The sequence below is a fragment of the Mobula hypostoma genome, chromosome 12 (assembly GCF_963921235.1).
Source record: "Mobula hypostoma chromosome 12, sMobHyp1.1, whole genome shotgun sequence".
In the NCBI taxonomy this organism is placed as follows: Eukaryota; Metazoa; Chordata; class Chondrichthyes; order Myliobatiformes; family Myliobatidae; genus Mobula; species Mobula hypostoma.
In genome coordinates, this window is record NC_086108.1 from 104,161,801 (window position 1) to 104,180,509 (window position 18,709).

Genomic DNA, 18,709 nt, shown 5'->3' on the forward strand with positions numbered 1-18,709 from the left:
AGGTGTATTATGGGAAATGGTGTTGAACTTGGAGCATGGATCAGTATGCAGAACTATGATGTTGTGGCCATAATAGAGACTGGTGAGAAAGGAAATGATATGGATGCTTAATGTTCCAGGGTTTCGCTGTTTTAGAAAAGAATATGCCTCAATTCCCCTTGAGAACCAAGGTTCCCTAAACTATGGGCATGATGGTTACATATTAGAGTACAAGACTGGTGGTTCTGAATTATTTGGAGACATTTTGATTTTGGAGAAAGAAAATTGCAAGTTTAAAGTAAATTTATTATCCAAGTACACACATTACTATATACTACCCTGAGATTCATTTACTTGCAGGCATTTATAGGGAAAAATAAATTGATATGATAGAATTTTACAAAAAACTGTACACAAAGACTGACAAACGCCAGAGCAAAAGAAGACAAACTGCAAATAAAAGTAATACTGAGAACATGAGTTGTAAAGAGTCCTTGAAAGTGAGTCTGTAGATTGCAGAATCAGTTCAGAGTTGAGTGTAGTTATTCATGCCAGTTCAGGAGTCTGATGTTGTAGGCTAATAACTAATCCTGAACCTGGTGGTGTGGGACCTTGAGGCTTAAAGATTTGAGCCCAGTCAAAGCTGACTGCTCTCTAATACAGGAATTGGGGATGCTGTGGTATTGTGGCTTTAGATGAAATGCCAAACTAAAGCCTCTTTTGCACCCTTGGAGGGTCGTTAAAAATATCCTACAGCAATATTCTGTGGAAGCATCTTGAGTTTTTCCTCTGGTGTCTTGGTGTCAGGAATCCCTTTAAGGGTCAGAGAATCACAGGATATTCCATAAAGAAGAATTGATACTAAGCTGCTCTCTGCTGAGTAGAGTTGACAGTTTCTATGGAAGTGTAATGTAGAGGAAGCTCTTGTGTGGTGAACAGATTAGAAGTACTGATAGATGATCAGCCCTAAATATTTCAACACCGCTGTTCCAGCACTTTAATGGAGTGCTGAATTTTGAGAAGTGCCTATTCTTAGAAGATGTCTATGCAGAGCTTGGGCTGTGTTCTGTTCCTGAGTTCTGCGTGTAAACTGATTTCTCTGTATGTCAGAAGTGGTCATTTTCTGAGACTGCAGTTGTCATGCCTGCTCATACCACTGGACCAGGACTTCTGAGGTGCAGAGTGGAACTACCCTACTGGCAACTAGAAGATGTTGGAAATGGCCCAGTGGCCGTGGCTTTTCCCACATTGAAAACTCTCCTGCACAAGTTTGGCTTATCATCAGATATGACGGATTTGGAAGTAGTGAAAAGACGAAGGTTAACTATGTCCAGGCAAGCATACATTCAGATAGGGCACACACAACCCGGGCAAGAAAGGTCTTTAAAGAGCATGACTTCACTTTGCATAGCAGGTTTCAGAAGCCATTTTGTTTATGGAGATGAGGTAAGAATGTAACAGAAGGATGCAAAACGTGTCAACTAAGGGACAATTGCTTTAACTAACTGTAAATATAGTGGTTCTGCAAGTTACAAATGACCTGACTTACTGAAATATGAAATCTGATAAAGTATCTTGGGTTATTAGCTTGTAATTTCTATTGACTTTTAACACCTGTATTATGAATGACAATGGATCTTGCAAATAAGGAATTTGAACATTCACACGTTACCAAATGGTCAACATCTGTAACTTTGGTCAGTTTTGTATAAAAATGGCATTTCCATGTTCAGACTTGAGAACAGTGTGGTGACAAGGGCTGGGCTATTCTTGTGTGCAGGTAAAATTCAGGATTCATGATTATTTAATGTCATTTCCAGTACACGTCTAAAAGAGAAAATAATTGTTACTCCAGATCTGAAGCAGCACAAAAAGCACAAATTAAGATAAAGAACATAATAACAAAAACACAATAACTAAAGTACATACAATGTATACAAGTTGACACTCGGCAGAGGAGCTGACTGACAGGAAATGGTGTGGTGGTGGGTGTGTGAAGGGGTGGGTTAGTGGTGTGGGACAAACAGTCCATGAACAGGGTTGTCGGAGTCCAGTTAATCAGCGATGCATAAGCAATCAATCATCATTTCATTAAATAATCTCCTTATACTAGCACTAATTAAACTAATTGAATATGTACTGTATCTATCATGAATGAAATATCTTAGTATTGTTGGCTTGAAAAATATTTTTAAAATAAATGGGAAAATTTAAGTAAAGTCAGATTTCAGTGTGTCAGGTCACTTGTAACCTGCGGTGCCCCTGTGTTAAAATGAGTCCGTCTGCTCTTTGTATGTGGAAACAGTGATAGTATAGTGCAGAAGCTAACATTGCTGGAAACACAGCAAATCAGGCAGCAGTGGTGGAAAGAGAATTAGTCAACATTTCGGGTTGAAGTTACTTCATCAGAGCTGAGAAAGAGGGAAGCAAATGAAATCTGATGGCTTGTCATTGAACTGCATGTGAAGCTTGGTCAGAAATTTAAAAAAAAAACACCATCATGTTTGAGAGGTTTAAGGAGGTGAGTTTGAGGCCTAGGCAGCAGATAATGGAGGGAAGGTGGTCAGGGAAGGCACATGAATTAAAACAGTAAGATGAAGGGTTTTGAATCTGTTTGGTAACAGATAAAATGTTGGCAATAGTTGGCATACTTCTTGTCATCTCCTAAAACCTCTTCTGTATTTATAATCAGTGTAATTTTTTTCCCATACAGATTTTGTTCTGCACATTGAATACACACAAAATTGACATGGACAAGCTCCTTGGCGGGCAGATTGGCTTGGAAGACTTTATTTTTGCACATACGAAAGGGCTCAGGAAAGAAGTGGATGTTTTTAAATCAGAGGAGGCTCTGGGATTGACCATTACCGATAATGGGGCAGGATTTGCTTTCATAAAGGTAGGTCTTGGTTCTATATCTGAGGAAAGTCCACTGTTTGTGCAACAGGATGGACATTGCATTTTTCCCCACTGTGGATTTCATTTGTCTTTGAAAATGAACATTTCTAAAATGTTAAAATCCTTCTCCAGTTGCAGTGTTCCCAACTTTGGCTGTTATCAATAATCATTTAGTTATTTTGTATTTATTTAGTGATACACCATGGTAACAGGCCCTTTCAGCCCAACGAGCCCGTGCCACCCAGTTACATCCATGTGACCAATCAACCTATACCAACCCATATGTCTTTGGAATGTGGGAGGAAACTGGAGCGGCTAGAAGAAACCTACAGTCAGGAGGAGATTGCACATACACTTTACAGACTGCATTGGAATTGAACCCGGGTCATTGGCTCTGTAATAGAGTTAAGCTAGCCACTGCGTAATCAATGTTGCTAAAATCACGAGCAGGCTCAGTTTATGCCTTTTGTGAGGGCAACCAGGGCAGACCATCTAAAGTCAGCAATGTTGGCAACACTCATGTCTCAAGAAGCAATGTGGTCAATTAGGCATAATTGCTCTAATCAGCAAGTGGCATTGAAGTTCTCTCTCATTCTGCAAATGTACAAGGATATTGTCAAAACCCGAGGAGCTGAGTTGTAGAGAAAGGATGAATAGGTTAAGAATTTATTCCCAGGAGTGAAAGACAGTGAGGGGAGATTTGATGGAGGTATATGAAATTGAGGGGTACAGACCAGGTAAATGCAAGCAGGCTCTTTTCACTGGTTGGGTGAGACTAGAAGTAGGGGGTCACAGGTTAAGGGTGAAAGGTGAAATATTTAAGGGGAAATGTGAAGGGGAACTACTTCACTCAGAGGTTGGTGAAACTATGGAATGAGCTGCCAGAGGAATTGGTGGATGTGAGTTCAATTTCAACATTTGAGAAATTTGGATAGAAGGGATATGGAGGGTTTATGGTCCAAGTGTAGTTTGATGGGACTAGGGAGAATAATGGTTTGGTATGGTCTAGATGGGCCAATGGGCTTGATTCTGTGCTATAGTGATTTAAATCATTTCACTTGTCAATATCTAAGCTTTCAGTCTATATCTACACCCAAAAAACAATGGGTTTGGCTGTTGCTACTTTAGTTTTAAAAAAAGATTGAGAAAACCTGTAAAGTGGTTTCAAGGCTACATTTTGACATGGCAGGAGTAAGATTTTGCAAGTATAGGCAGGCATTATCTGCCAACTGTTTTCTTTTTGACTATTCCCGTCAAAATGTTGAGACATTTTTATTTGCCTAGAGTGTTGGAGAGGGATGTGTTTCCTGTAGATAGCTGTCAAAGCTGTGGCTTCTTTCCTGCAGCTGTGACTGCACTTCAGAAACTGAAATGATAAGTGATTTAAAACAAAAAAAAATTGAGCTTGTTTCCTTGGGAAAAGGTGAAAGATAACACCTGAGGCAAAAGCACGGTAGCGTGGTGGCATAGTGCTATTACAGTACCTGTGACCCAGGTTCAATTACCCTACCAACCTGTATGTCTTCGGATTGTGAGAAGAAACCACAGAGCACTTGGAGGAAACCCATGTGGTAACGGGGAGCAGGCAGGCAGCAGTGGGAATTGAATCCGGGTCACTGGTGCTGTGCTAACTACTATGCTACTGTGCCCCTCCCATAATAATTGGTCATACATGGGTGTAACCGGGCAGCATGGGCTTGTTGGGCCGGAAGGGTCTGCTGCTGTACTATTTCGCTAGATAAATTTTAAAAATGAAATAAAGAAGGGGTATTTTTATTTCAGTATCATTATAATCTGGATGTTCTGCTGGAAGGGAATTGGAAGCAAACTCAGTAATAGCTCCTACTTGCAAAATAATTAGCAGGACTATATGGGGGTGGGGGAGGTGGAGTTGGGGGGGGGGGAGAGAGAAAATCTCTCGGATAGTTCCATTAGTGAGATTGCACATTGGGCAAATATATTTTGTGATTAAAGAGCAAGATTGATTGTCTTGCATAGCGTGAAAAACTTTTTCAAGTGCAAATAATGGTTTTGAGTTGGGTTTCATTTTTCAAAAGAAATGTGTGCATGAATGAAGGGAGTGGGAATGCTGTGGTAGTTTCCTGTCAGGGGAAGTGTCCAAAGGGCTGGGTAAGGGAGTGTGTGTTTCCAGAAGGCAAGTAAACACTGCACAACGTTGGCAAAAGGGAAGGAAGTCATCATTGCTCTGTATTTGTCATGAGTAATCCATTTATTTCTGCATTTTATCAAAAATGGAAAGAAATACAAATGGAGAGAAAGCTGTATTAGTCCTACAGTAAAAATTATTGTAAGATTGGAGAATGAATGTAACCCTGAAGCAGGTTATGAAATTCACAGATTGGACTTTGTTAACTAGTAGCAATAATTAAATACACACTCAACAGCTTTTAATGAGCTTTTAAAACTTCACAGTAAAGTTACACTGTGGCCACTTTATTAGGCACACCTGCTCACTAATTTAAGTATCTAATCAGCTAATCATGTGGCTGCAACTCAATGCAGACATGGTCAAGAGGTTCATTTGTTCTTTGGACCAAACATCAGAGTGGAAGTCAGATGGGGGAGGTTTGAGTTTCTCAGAAACTGCTGATTTCCTGGAGCTTTTCATGCACAGCAGTCTCTAGAGTTGGCAGAATGGTGTGGAAAAACAAAAAGCATCCAGTAATCATTTCTGTGAGTAAAAATGCCAAGTTAATGAGAGGTCAGAGGAGAATGGACTGGTTCAAGCTGATAGGGATGCAACAGTAATTCAAATAACCATGTGAAACAACAGTTGTGTGCAGAAGAGCATCTCTGAATGCACAATACCTCGAGCTTTGAAGTGGATGGGCTATAGCAGGTGATGACCACACTGGGTTCCATTCCTGTACCTAATAAAGTGGCCACTGAGTAAATTTTCAAGTTGTATTTGCTCGAATGCAGTTGTGATGATCACACTTGTGCTGGTTCCAGATGTGTTAATTTATCAATGGTTTCCAAAGAACACATTTATCACTTCCTGAGAGCAGTACGATTTATGAAGGGAGGGGAATAGACTTTCGCTAAAGACACCAGATTACCCAAAACAGACAACTATCTTATTTCAAATTTCCTTGAAGTTGTGAAGGAAATCAAGTTAGTGGGAGACGGACTGAATCATTTGGGGCACTGATAAAGTTGCTTTGGCCCAGTAGTGGGTGATAATAAACGCAAGAAATTCTGCAGATGCTGGAAATCCAGGGAGCGACACACACAATGCTGGAGGAACCAGCAGGTTAGACAGCCTGTATGGAGAGGAATAAACAGTCTGTGTTTTGGGATGTGCCCCTTCACCAGGACTTTGAACAAAAGGGGGAAGAAGCCAAAGTAAGAAGGTGGGGGAGGGGGGGTTGAAGTGAGAAGCTGGGAGGTGATTGGTGGAAAATTTAAAGGACTAAAGAAGGAATCTGATAGGCAAGGACAGTGGACCATGGAAGAAAGAGGAGGATTTGGGTCATTAGAGGAAGGTGATGGGCAGGTGAGGAGAGGAGTTAAGGGAGGAGTCAGAATGGGGAATGGAAAAAGAGGGAGGGGAGGAAGTTAGAAAAATCAATGTTCGTGACAACCGTGTATTGCAATTCAAGAGACACTTGTTTTGCTACAAAGTGAATGTCACATGGAACCTTGAGTGAAATGTAAATTTACGTATTTTGTAAATTAATTTGTGCTGTGTGACCTGAACAATCGGTGTACTACAGTGCCATCTAATGGCAATGCATTGTCAGTAATGCCTATTGATAATGAACACTCATAGCCTGCTGACTTAATTAAGGTGTTCACCATTTCTCATACATGGATCCCAGCAGCTGTTTTTACCTTTGCCAGGCTTTGTGTCTGTAAGATCCTTTCATGACTAAGCCAGTCCAGAATTTCCCTTAATTGATATTCACTGGTGGTAGTCAGTTGATTAGATTTAGGACTTGAATCTGGTTTGGTTCCTACTCAATCTGCCAGCACTAAGGAACAAAAGTAGGCCATTCAACCTGTTTCACTTGCTCTGCCATTGGACCAGATCAAAGAAGGATTGAAGGAGGATGAGGGGTGACTTGATAGAGGTGTACAAGATGAGAGTCATATTTAGAGTGGGTAGTCGGAGACTTTTTCCCAGGACAGAAATGGCTAATACAAGGGGACACAAATTTAAGGAGAATGGAGGAAATGATGGAGGTGGGGAGGAAATGTCAGAGTGGTGGGTGCATGGAACGCACTGTTAGAGTTGGTGGTAGAGGCAGATACATTAGGGACATTTAAGAAACTCGGTCATCAAATGCTCCTTGTACATTAACCCTTTCATTCCCAGAATTCTGGTGTACCACCTCTAACCCTCTCCAATGCCAGCACATCTTTTAGATAAGAGGTCCAAAACTGCTCACAATACTCCACAAGTGTGGTATTGACCAATGCCTTTAAAGCCTCAGCATCACATCCTTGCTCTGAAATTCTAGTCCTCTCAAAATGAGTGCTAACATTACATTTGCCTTCCTTACCACCAACTCAGCCTATAAGTTAACCTTTAAGGAATCCTGCATAAGGACTCCCAAGTCCCTTTGCACCTCTGATTTTTGAATTTCTCCCCCATTAGAAAATAGTCTACGCCTATATTCCTTCTACTAAAGTGCATGACTATATACTTTTCCATGCTATATTCCATCTGCCGCTTCTTTGCCCGTTCTCCCAATCTGTCCAGATCCTTCTGCAGACTCCCTGCTTCCTGAGTAAAACCTGCCCCACCACATTTCTTTTGTATCGTTTGCAGTCTTCGCCACAAAGCCATCAATTCTGTCATCCAAAATCATTGACATATATCTTGCAAAGAAGCGTTCCTAATGTCGACCCCTGTGGAACACTTGTCACTGGTAGCCAACCAGAATAGGCCCCCTTACTCCAACTCTTTGCCAGCTGCTGATCGGCCAATCTTCTCTCCATGCTCGTATCTTTCCTGTAATACCATGGACTCTTATCTTGTTAAGCAGCCTGATAGTCAAAGAATATTACAGCACAGAAACATATCTTTTGGCCCATCTGGTTTTTTTCCAAATCATCAACCTACCTAGTCCCATCGACCTGCGCCTGGACCATAGTGCTCCATACCTCTCCCATCCATGTACCTTTTCAAATTTTTCTTAAGTGTTGAAATCTACCTTGCATCCACCAGTACTGTTGTTAGCTCACTCCGTCCTCTCACTACTGTCCTATCCAGTGTGTGTGTGTGTGTGTGTGTGTGTGTGAGTGTGTGTCTGTTATGTGACATCACAGGATTGGTCAATTTCGCTGGCTTGTCCACCTATTAATTAGCGTTTCAACTGCAAATTCTGTGTGTGTGAACGTGTTCATGGTTTCCAAGTGGAAATAATTGGAAAAGTTAAGGAACACTGACAATACCCCTGGAATTTCAAGCAACAGACATAAAAATTGCTGGTGAATGCAGCAGGCCAGGCAGCATCTATAGCAAGAGGTACAGTCGACGTTTCGGGCTGAGACCCTTTGTCAGGTCTAACTGAAATAAGATATAGTAAGAGATTTGAAAGTGGGAGGGGGGAGGAGGAGATCCAAAATAATAGGAGAAGACAGGAGGGGGAGGGATGGAGCTAAGAGCTGGAAAGTTGATTGGCAAAAGGGATATGAGAGGATCATGGGACAGGAGGCCCAGGGAGAAAGAAACGGGGAGGGGAGAAACCCAGCAGATGGGCAAGGAGTATAGTGAGAGGGACAGAGGGAGAAAAGGAGAGAGAGAGAAAAAAACTAATAATAAATAATGAATGCGGTACAAAGGGGAGGTGGGGCATTAACAGAAGTTAGAGAAGTCAATGTTCATGCCATCAGGTTGGAGGCTACCCGGATGGAATATAAGGTGTTGTTCCTCCAGCCTGAGTGTGGCTTCATCTTGACAGTAGAGGAGGCTGTGGATAAACATATGGGAATGGGAGGTGGAATTAAAATGTGTGGCCACTGAGAGATCCTGCTTTCTTGTTTGAACTGGTTTTTGTCGCAGCAGATGACATCACTGAGTCTGATTTATTTATTTTTTTAAAAAGCCAAAATCTGGCTCAGTGTATGTGGTCAGAAAACATAAACATTGTCCGAAGTTTGTTGAGTCCTGATTTTCTCTTTGAAATCTTACAGGGAACTTGTGAAATTAGTTGGGTCTCATTACAATGCCAAACCATCAGTTATTGAGCAACGTTTTAAATTCAACACCTGTATTCAGTTAGAAAATGAATCATTAACAACGTTTGTTGCTGAAATAAGAACACAGATTGAATTTTGTGATTTTGGTGCTGTTTGAGAAGATAGAAAGGACAATTGGCAAGAGTTTGCCAATCTCTGCCTCCATCCAAACCAGAATGCTGGAGCACAGGATGAGGTTGCAGAGCTGAAGGCGTTCGTAATGTACTCGGATGGTCTGGACCAGATTTCCCCCTGTACGGATGGTTTTGAAGATTAACAGCAGACCCATTCCCTTTGAACTTGACACTGGGTGTGTTATTATGAAATGCAGTGAAAGGACCTGGATGGGTAGATATGTTTGGTCCTGACTCTTTGAAGACACTTACACTACTGCATTACAGACTGAGGACTTGCATGGAGGAGCAGTTACAGCTGCTTGGTTATGAGAGGGTTCTACTGGAGCATGAAAAATTGATCACACCAACTACCAGTGCATATTACTAAGGGCAAGAGACTGACCTTGGGTGTGATTGACTATAGCAAGTGCCTGTCCTAGGTGGGTATGAGATGAAAACCAGCCTGTGGTTGAGAGCTTACTCAAGCAATGAAACCTTTTCTCAGTAATTCTGATGAAGGTAAGCTCAAGGGTTCTAAAGTACATCATCCAGAATCCGGCACTGCCAAAGCAAAGTTCTTCAAGGTGCCTTCCCTGCCATACATGTTTTGCCCTAAAGTTGAACCTCTGCGATTTTCACAATGGGCCGTCCCTCTTGTGCTAGTAGACAGGAGTGATGTGAACGTAAGAATATGTTGAGATAACAAGGTTGCAGTTGATTTATGCCTAGCCACCAAGACGTACCCAATTCCAAAAACAGTAGGCATCTATGCAAATAGGTGGAAATTTCTTATTAAGCATGACCTCGCATATGCATACCAACAACTTGAACTAGAAGAAAACTCTAAGCGCCTCACTACTACTGCAATGCACAAAGGCTTGTTCCAGTATGCGAGTCTCCTGTTTGGCATAAATTCATCTCTAGCAATATTCCAATATACCATTAAAGACCTGCCCAATATAATAGCTTGCTTAGATGATATTCTGATTACTGGGTTGACCCTAGAAGAGCATCTGAATAATCTTGCTAAAACCTTCTCCTGACTGATGCAACTTGGTCCATGACTAAAACTTGAGAAATGCACCCTTTTGCCAGATCATGTAGAATGCATCTAATCAAAAAAAAGCTTCACCTCAGCATCAAGGAATATCCATAAACTTTGCTCCTTTTTGGGTGTTTTTAATCATTATGCCGGATTTTTGCCTCACACAGCCATGCTTCTTGCTCCACTTAACGATCCATGAAGAAGGTACAAGTTGGTCCTGGGAACTGGCAGAGGAATCTGTTTTTCAGAGAGCCAAGCATTAATGCACTACAGATCCAGGGAGCTAATAGTTTTGTACAGTGATGCCTCCCTATATGGTGTTGGTGTGGTGCTAGCTCAGGGTATGGACGGTAATGAAAAATCTGTCACTTTCATGTCACGCACCCTTAACCCAGCGGAATAAAACTGTGCACAGTTGTACAAGGAAGCACTGCCAGTTGTTTTTGGGCTCGTGCATTTTCACCATGACCTATACGGCCAACATTTCGAGATTCATATGGGCCACAAGCCATTGATGGGATTGCTTGGTGAAAGCAAGGCCATGCCACAGAGTGTATCACCAAGACTGCAGATGGGGGCTCTATACCTGTCTGCTTATCATTACACGATATCTTGTGTTCCTAGTAGAAACAATAGCACCAGAGCTCCCTGAAGCCATCATCCATTACGAAAATATCCTCTTGAGTCAGAACTTTCAGATGAACTGGTACTGCTGATGGACTGGGTCAAACATAGGGCCAACTAGTGTACCTGAACCTGTGCTACCCTATGACAGACCTCAAAATGAGTTTAGCATCTATGATGGCGGTCTACTGTGGGGAAGTTGTATTGTAATACCTACACGATTAGGTCCTCTATCCTGGAAGAGTTACGTTGTGCACAACCAGGAATATCACACGAAGGCGCTAGCCTGGAATTATGTTTGTTGGCCGAACATTGAAGACCCATGCCAGCAGTCTTGACCTTTAAATGCTTCCATACCTATGGTTCCATGTGCAGCTAAACCCTGGACTTCCTGCCAGATTGCTGGCAGGTGGTAAGAGTTGGCTCCCTCATCTCTGCCCCTCTGACCCTCTACACAGGAGAGCCTCAAGGCTGTGCCCTCTCCTTTACTCGCTGTATACCCATGACTGTGTCGCCACCCACAGTTCCAATCTGCTGATTAAATTTGATGATGATACTACATTGATTGGCCTTATCGCAAATAATAATGAGATAGCCTATAGAGAAGAAGTCATCACCTTGACACAGTGGTGTCAAGAAAACAACCTTTCCCTCAATGTCACAAAAACAAAGGAGCTGGTTGAGAGGTCAAACAGCTTTAAGTTCCTCTGCATACACATAGCCAGGATCTCGTAGTCTGTAGGCTATCGTAGTCATAGGCTGTGTGGTGAAGAAAGCACAACAGCACCTCTTTCACCTTAGATGGTTGAAGAAGTTTGGCATGAGACCCAAATCCTAAGGACTTTCTGACTGGATGCATCGCTACCTGAAATGGGAACTGCAATTCCCTCAATTGCAGGACTCTGCAGAGAGTGGTGCGGACAGCCCAGGACATCTGTAGATGTAAACTTCCCACTATTCAGGACACTAACAAAGACAGGTGTGTTAAAAGGGCCCAAAGGATCATTGGGGACCTGAGTCATCCCAACCACAAACTGTTCCAGCTGCCACCATCTGGGAAATGGTACCGCAGCATTAAAGCCAGGACCAGCCACCTTTGGGACAGCTTCTTCCACCAGGCCATCAGACTGATTAATTCACGCTGATACAATTGTATTCCCATGCTATATTGACTGTCCTGTACATACTATTTATTATAAATTGCACATTTAGATGGAGATGTAACGTAAAGAATTTTACTCCTCGTGAATGTGAAGGAAGTAATAAAGCCAGTTCAATTTTCCTTACAACCCTATCAGTTTGTGATGCCACTCTCAAGGAATTATGGATCTGTATTCCCAGATTTGTCTGGCCTACATACTTACTACTCTACTGCTCACTGTCCTCGTTGGCCCTACCAAAGTGCAACATCTCACACTTGTCAGCATTAAATTCTATCTGCCATTTTCCAGCCCACTTTTCCAGCTGGTCCAGACCCTGCTGCAAGTTTTGATTGTCTTACTTGCTGTCCATTGCACCTTAATTTCCCCAATCTCTTCGACTCCACATATAGAATATCACTGATCTTCCAGTAGACCAATATCGTCCCTTACTATCCTTTTGCGCTTAATACTGTATATCTGTAGAAGCCTTTAGGATACTCCTTCACCTTTTCTGCTAGAGAAACCTTATGTCTTTCAGCCCTCATAAAAGTTGCTGGTGAACGCAGCAGGCCAGGCAGCATCTCTAGGAAGAGGTGCAGTCGACGTTTCAGGCCGAGACCCTTCGTCAGGACTAACTGAAGGAAGAGTGAGTAAGTGATGAAGGGTCTCAGCCTGAAATGTCGACTGCACCTCTTCCTAGAGATGCTGCCTGGCCTGCTGCGTTCACCAGCAACTTTTATGTGTGTTGCTTGAATTTCCAGCATCTACAGAATTCCTGTTGTTTGTGTCTTTCAGCCCTCCTGATTTCCTTCTGAAGTGTTTTAAACTCAAGTACTTATTTGTTCTTACCTGCTTATACCTGCTATGCATCTCTTTTTTCTTAACTAGGGCTTCAATATCAGTCAAACCAATCGTGGGATTGAGTTTAAGAGCCAAGAGGTAATATTGCAGCTATATAGGACCCTGGTCAGATCCCACTTGGAGTACTGTGCTCAATTCTGGTCGTCTCACTACAGGAAGGACGTGGGAACCATAGAGTGTAGAGGAGATTTACAAGGATGTTGAGTGAACTCAGCCTTTTCTCCTTGGAGCAACGGAGGATGAGAGGTGACCTGATCGAAGTATACAAGATAATGAGAGGCATTGATCATGTGGATAGTCAGAGGCTTTTTCTCAGGGCTGAAATGGCTAGCACCAGAGGGCATAGTTTTAAGGTGCTTGGAAGTAGGTACAGAGGAGATGACAGGGGTAAGTTTTTTTTTAACGCAGAGTGTGGTGAGTGTGTGGAATGGACTGCTGGTGGTGGTGGTGGAGGCGGGAACAATTGGGTCTTTTAAGAGACTCCTGGGTGGATACATGGAGCTTAGAAAAATAGAGGGCTATGGGTAAGCCTAGGTAGTTTTAAGATAAGGACATGTTGGGCACAGCTTTGTGGGCTGAAGGGCCTGTATTGTGCTGTAGGTTTTCTATGTTCTGTGTAACATTTGGGTGATTGGGAAGGTGGTAGGTGGATTTATTTATTTCAGAGATACAGTGCGAACAAGCTCTTTCAGTCCAACGAGCTGTAATGCCCAGCAGACCAACTATTTAACCCAGCCTAATCACAGGACAATTTACAATGACCAATTAATTACTATCTTGGTAGTAATGACCAATTAAATACATATTAATGTATTAATATTTTGTTTTTGAAAAAAATAATTATTGTCCTTTATCCGTTTTTTTTTGGTGCTGCATCAGATCTGGAGTAACAATTGGTTCATTCTCCTTTACACTTGTGTACTGGAAATGACATTAAACAATCTTGAATCTTAACCTATTAATTGGTATGTCTTTGGGCTGGAAGGAAACTGGAGTGCCTGGAGGATACCTACGTTCTGTGGGGAGAGCTTGTAAACTCGGTACAGACGGCGCAGGAATTGAACTCTGAACTCTGCACTCTGCCTCCGATACTGTAGTAGTATTGTGCAAACTGCTATGTTACCATGGTGCCCCATTTAGGCTGGGAATTCCAGAGCTTATGGGTGACATAGCTGAAGGGATATGAAAAATCCAGATCCGATGATGCTGCTGTTTGTTTGTTGTGTTTGCCATGAAGTAATAGTAACAAAAATAGTGGGAAAGTGTTATCAGCTCTGTCAGCATCAGTAAGTCAGGTCGTGTCATGTCATGGTACCAGATCCTCATGGATCCAAACTCTTACTGCTTTGTCCTAACAATGTTCACTCTTCCCTCCCTCTCAGCGCATCAAGGAAGGCAGTATCATTGACCAAGTTAAAGTAATTCTTGTTGGTGACCACATTGAATCGATCAACGGCAAGGGTGTGGTTGGCTGCCGGCACTACGAGGTGGCCAAGATGCTGAAAGAATTGCCAAAAGGCAAAACCTTCACACTCAAGCTGGTAGAAACCACTAAAGCATTTGGTAAGTTTCAAAAAGCCTCACAAGTGTGCACTTCCAACCAGCCTTCCTCCATCACATGCAATGGACCAATTTATTATTGTAATAATACATTGTTATAGTAACACAGACCAACGTCATACTTTTCCTCCAGCTTTCTTTCTGCCATGCTGAAGTGATCTTGAAATTGGGAGACCATTTGAAAACAATCACAAGTGTCAAATAGAAGAGTGGCCCAAAAGTAAAATATTACAGATGTTGGAAACCTGAAATGAAAGCAAAAAATGCTGGAAGTACACAGAAGATTGGTCAGCAAGCATAAAGTGACGTTTCAGGCAAATGGTTTGCTAACCCTAACTTCCAAATCCCTAATTGTAATACTGTTTCTTTCTCTTTCAATTCCCTCTGATGTGCTAGGTATCATCATGATTTTCTTTTCTTATTTACCACTCTACCACTGATTATTTGCAGATTAAATTTTAGTTTCCACTGTTAGCAGAATAACTTGGTTGGAAGGATATTAAATGCTTCAGTTTAGTGATTTTCAGCAAATCTCCAGCACTTCAAGCCTGTTCTTTCCCAGTTGAATGTTATGGGATTTATGACTACAGTATATATTTTTGGCACCAGTCACATGGTAAGCCTGCTATTCACAATACTTAACTTATAAAATTGTTTGAACCAAGGTGCAAACCTGACTTGGGGTGAATTGTTGGATGTATTTGCACTCTGGTGGTGACATAGCAGTTAGTGTATTGCTTTGCAATGCCAGTGATCCACGTTCAATTCCTGCCACTGTCTGTAAGGAGTTTGTACATTATCCCTGTGAACACAAGGCTTTTCTCTTGGTGCTCTGGTTTTCCTTGCACATTCCAGAGACTTGCAGGTTGGGGTTAGTAATATGTGGACATGCCATGTTGCTGCTGGAGGTGTGGCAACATTTGTGGGCTGCCCCCAGACATTGGACTCTGGTCATTGACACAAGTAACAACTTAACTATATGTATTGCTGTAGGTGTGACAAATAAATCTTTAACTTAGGGTGAGGATAGAGAACAGAGACAGAATTTTTTTTCAGAAAACGATTTTTCAACTTCTATGTAATTTCTCCTTTTAACCCTCCTGTCAGTAACTCTGATCTGTTGTCCGGGGAGATCTGTCGACACTGAGATGATTGAAGTAGACCCATAGGGTGTTAAACCTTATGTCTAATTATCACCTGTTACCCGATGCAAGAACACACAGTACTACGGAAGATAAAGCAACAGCTTCTTTATTTAGTAGCTCGCTGCTGGAGCGAACCCCCTTCAGCACTCTTTTGGAGTCTGCATTGGGGTCTCTAATTACTTGTACAAGCATGACTCTTTTATACACATGTGGTCGCGTACACTTGTTAAGCAATTGCCCAATTTCTTCATTACTTGCCCAGCAACAGTAACATAAGGTACTTGTAAGGTAATTGATCATTATCAAATCATTGTTCTAAGAATCTGCTTCAAGACGTTGCCTCACCAGGCGGTCCTTTACTTAAACCTTTGTCCAACTTGGAGTATTTATAGAACTAGTTTACGAGACAAAGACAGAAAATCGGAACTCAGCTCACAACACATAACTCCTGCAAAATTGTCGGTCTGAAAGCAATGCGGGCAGACCACCCAGACAGAAGTCCGAGCAATCCCTCCTCACAAGGGTTCGAAAACCACCCCCCAACCCCTTCAACCCTTCAACATCTCGAGGGTATTTTTTTCGTCCTGGTTTTATGGTAAGACCAAGCTTGTCATGATCTTTGGTAGCTTGATGTAGAGCGTAATCAAGGACATTTATAAAGATGTAGGGTGCCAGAGTGTCTCCTTGCTGCACACCAGCTAGGAGCTCGAACACTGCTGTTTCTCCATCTGGTGATACAACTTTCGCCATGGTTTTGGTATAGCTGGACTGTGTTGCTCTCAGTAGACGGTCTGGCACTCCGTAAGCTTTCAGGATCTTCAGCATTTTACCATGGTGAATGGAGTCAAAAGCTTTGTGAAAATTGATGTAAGTAAGCACGGCTGGTAGGTTGTTCTTCTTGACTTCCTCTGATTCTATGGAGAGCAAGTATTTGCATTACTGTTGTGCGCTTCTGCTGAAAACTATTCTGATTGAATCTTAGCTTAGGGTCAGTGGCGGTGTGAATCTTGTTCAAGATCATCTGATTGTATTGCTTTGCTAAGATGCAGGTCGAGCTGATACCACGGTAGTTATCTGTCTTCGTGAGGGATGCAGAATTGGGGACTGGGATAATGTTTGAAAGTGGCCCCTGTTCTGGTTTGTTGCCTTTCATCAGTGCTGTTTTACATATGTCCATCAAGATGTCCAGTAAAACCAGGGCGAACCAAAAGGGTCAGACTAGTTACGCTCACAGATCTTGATTTTACAGATAACATAGTCCTACTCTCTGACCAGATGGAGGAAGCACAGCAGCTACTGACAAAAGTGGAAATTGAGTGTAATGAAGTTGGACTTCACCTAAATGCTAAAAAGACGCAGTACATGGCGTTTAATTGCGACAAAGGTACTCTCAAGACCGTAAAGAATGATACCATTAAGAAAGTCTTTGACTACAAGTACCTTGGGTCAAGAATGATGAGTTCGGAGAAGGGCGTAAAGATACGGAAGGCGCTGGCGTGGAGGGCTATGAATGACATGAAGGAAATCTGGAAGTCGAACCTGACCAGAGGGCTTAAAAAGAGGATCTTCATAGCAGTCATAGAGTCCATTCTCACGTATGGATGCGAGACGTGGACACTCACCAAGACTATGCGAAAGTCTCTAGAAGGTTGCTATATACGAATGCTCCGGGTGGCTCTTGACGTGAGTTGGCAGCAGCACATGACGAATGTCGAGCTCTATGACGACCTACTGATGCTCCCCACTAAAATTGAGGCGAGAAGACTGCAACTAGCGGGGCACTGTTTACGCCACCCCGAGCTACCTGCCAGCCTAGTCATCATATGGGAGCCCAAGCATGGGAGGATGAACCCTGGGTGCCCTCCCAAGACTATGGTCAACACGCTCCTAGAAGATAGCGGCGTGGCTCATGTAGATGAACTGAACAACTGATGAGGGAAAGGGAGAAGTGGAGAGTCCGTCATCGTGCCTGACGCCAGCCCCCTAGCCTGAGTTGACGTAGTAGTAGCAGCATTGGGTATTTTGGGGAATTGCAAAAGTTAGTTTGGTGTTGGCATACAGATGGTATTTACTCATCATATAACGTTTCAGTAGCAGCTTCTCTTCACTGAACTGGAACAGCACATTTACAATGTAACTTGCAATATAATAAGTAAAGTGGATGATGTGGTTAGGAAAAAGAGAGAGACAGGCGATTTAGCAGGATGCTGCCTGGACTTGGTGGGCATGTCTTATCAAGTTAGATTGAGCTAGGGCTTTTCTTGGAGCAAAGAAGGATGAGAGATAACTTGATAGTGGTGTACAGGATGATAAAAGGCATTGACAGAGTGGACAGCCAGAATCCTTTTTCTCCACCCACCCCCCCCCCCCAAGTGGTAATGGCTAATACAAGGAGCCATAATTTTAAGGTGATTGGAGAAAAGTACGGGGGGCTGTCATAGATCAGTTCTTTGCACAGAATGGTATGTGTGTGTTGGGTGGCAGAGTGGAGATGACATTGCAAAAATGGGCACTGGTTTCCGTGGATCTATCTTGAGAAAGCATGAAGTTTGACTGTTTGGAGTTCATGTGGGAGAGGGTGGTGGAGAAGTTGTGAGAGGGAGAAGCACTGGAGAACAGCTGATCTGTATTGATCTATCCTGATCAAGATGGTGCTATGTTGCAACCTCTGGGGTCATGGCTCAGTTTTAGTTGTTTTCTTTTTAGTGTTTTTTTTGGGGGGGAGGGTTTGTGGGGATGGTTTTGGGATAGGGGTGTAATAGGCCAAGTTAGGGTTAAGGACATGGATGTGGGGGAATTATGAGGATATGCAGGGTGGAAGTATGTCTCAACCCAAGGAGGTGTAAGATGCTTCTTCCCTCCACTAACCTGCAGATTCCCTTTGGGCAAGGTGTAGCATCTGCTTTGCCCTCCAATCAGGATCATACAGTCAGGGTCAAGTGGAAATATAGCATAGTAACATAGAGTTGCTGGAGGAGTGAGCATGTGGAGGAAATGGATAGTCAACATTTCAGGTTGAGACTCTTCATCAGGATTGATAAGAAGGAGGGGGGAGATGGCCAGTATAAAAAGATAGAGGGAAGATGAGTGGAAATGACAAAGCGCTGGAGAAGATGGGACTATAATAGAAGA

General features: G+C 42.6%; 1 protein-coding gene across 1 annotated transcript in view; it reads left to right on the top strand.

The window, feature by feature from the left end:
- The window catches only part of gipc2 (GIPC PDZ domain containing family, member 2), an 81,406-nt gene that overhangs the window by 52,824 nt on the left and 9,873 nt on the right, over nt 1-18,709 (top strand). The window contains exons 2-3 of the mRNA XM_063065057.1: nt 2,693-2,878; nt 14,255-14,435. Of these exons, the coding sequence (XP_062921127.1) occupies nt 2,693-2,878; nt 14,255-14,435 (367 nt within the window). The remainder of the gene's footprint in view (nt 1-2,692; nt 2,879-14,254; nt 14,436-18,709) is intronic.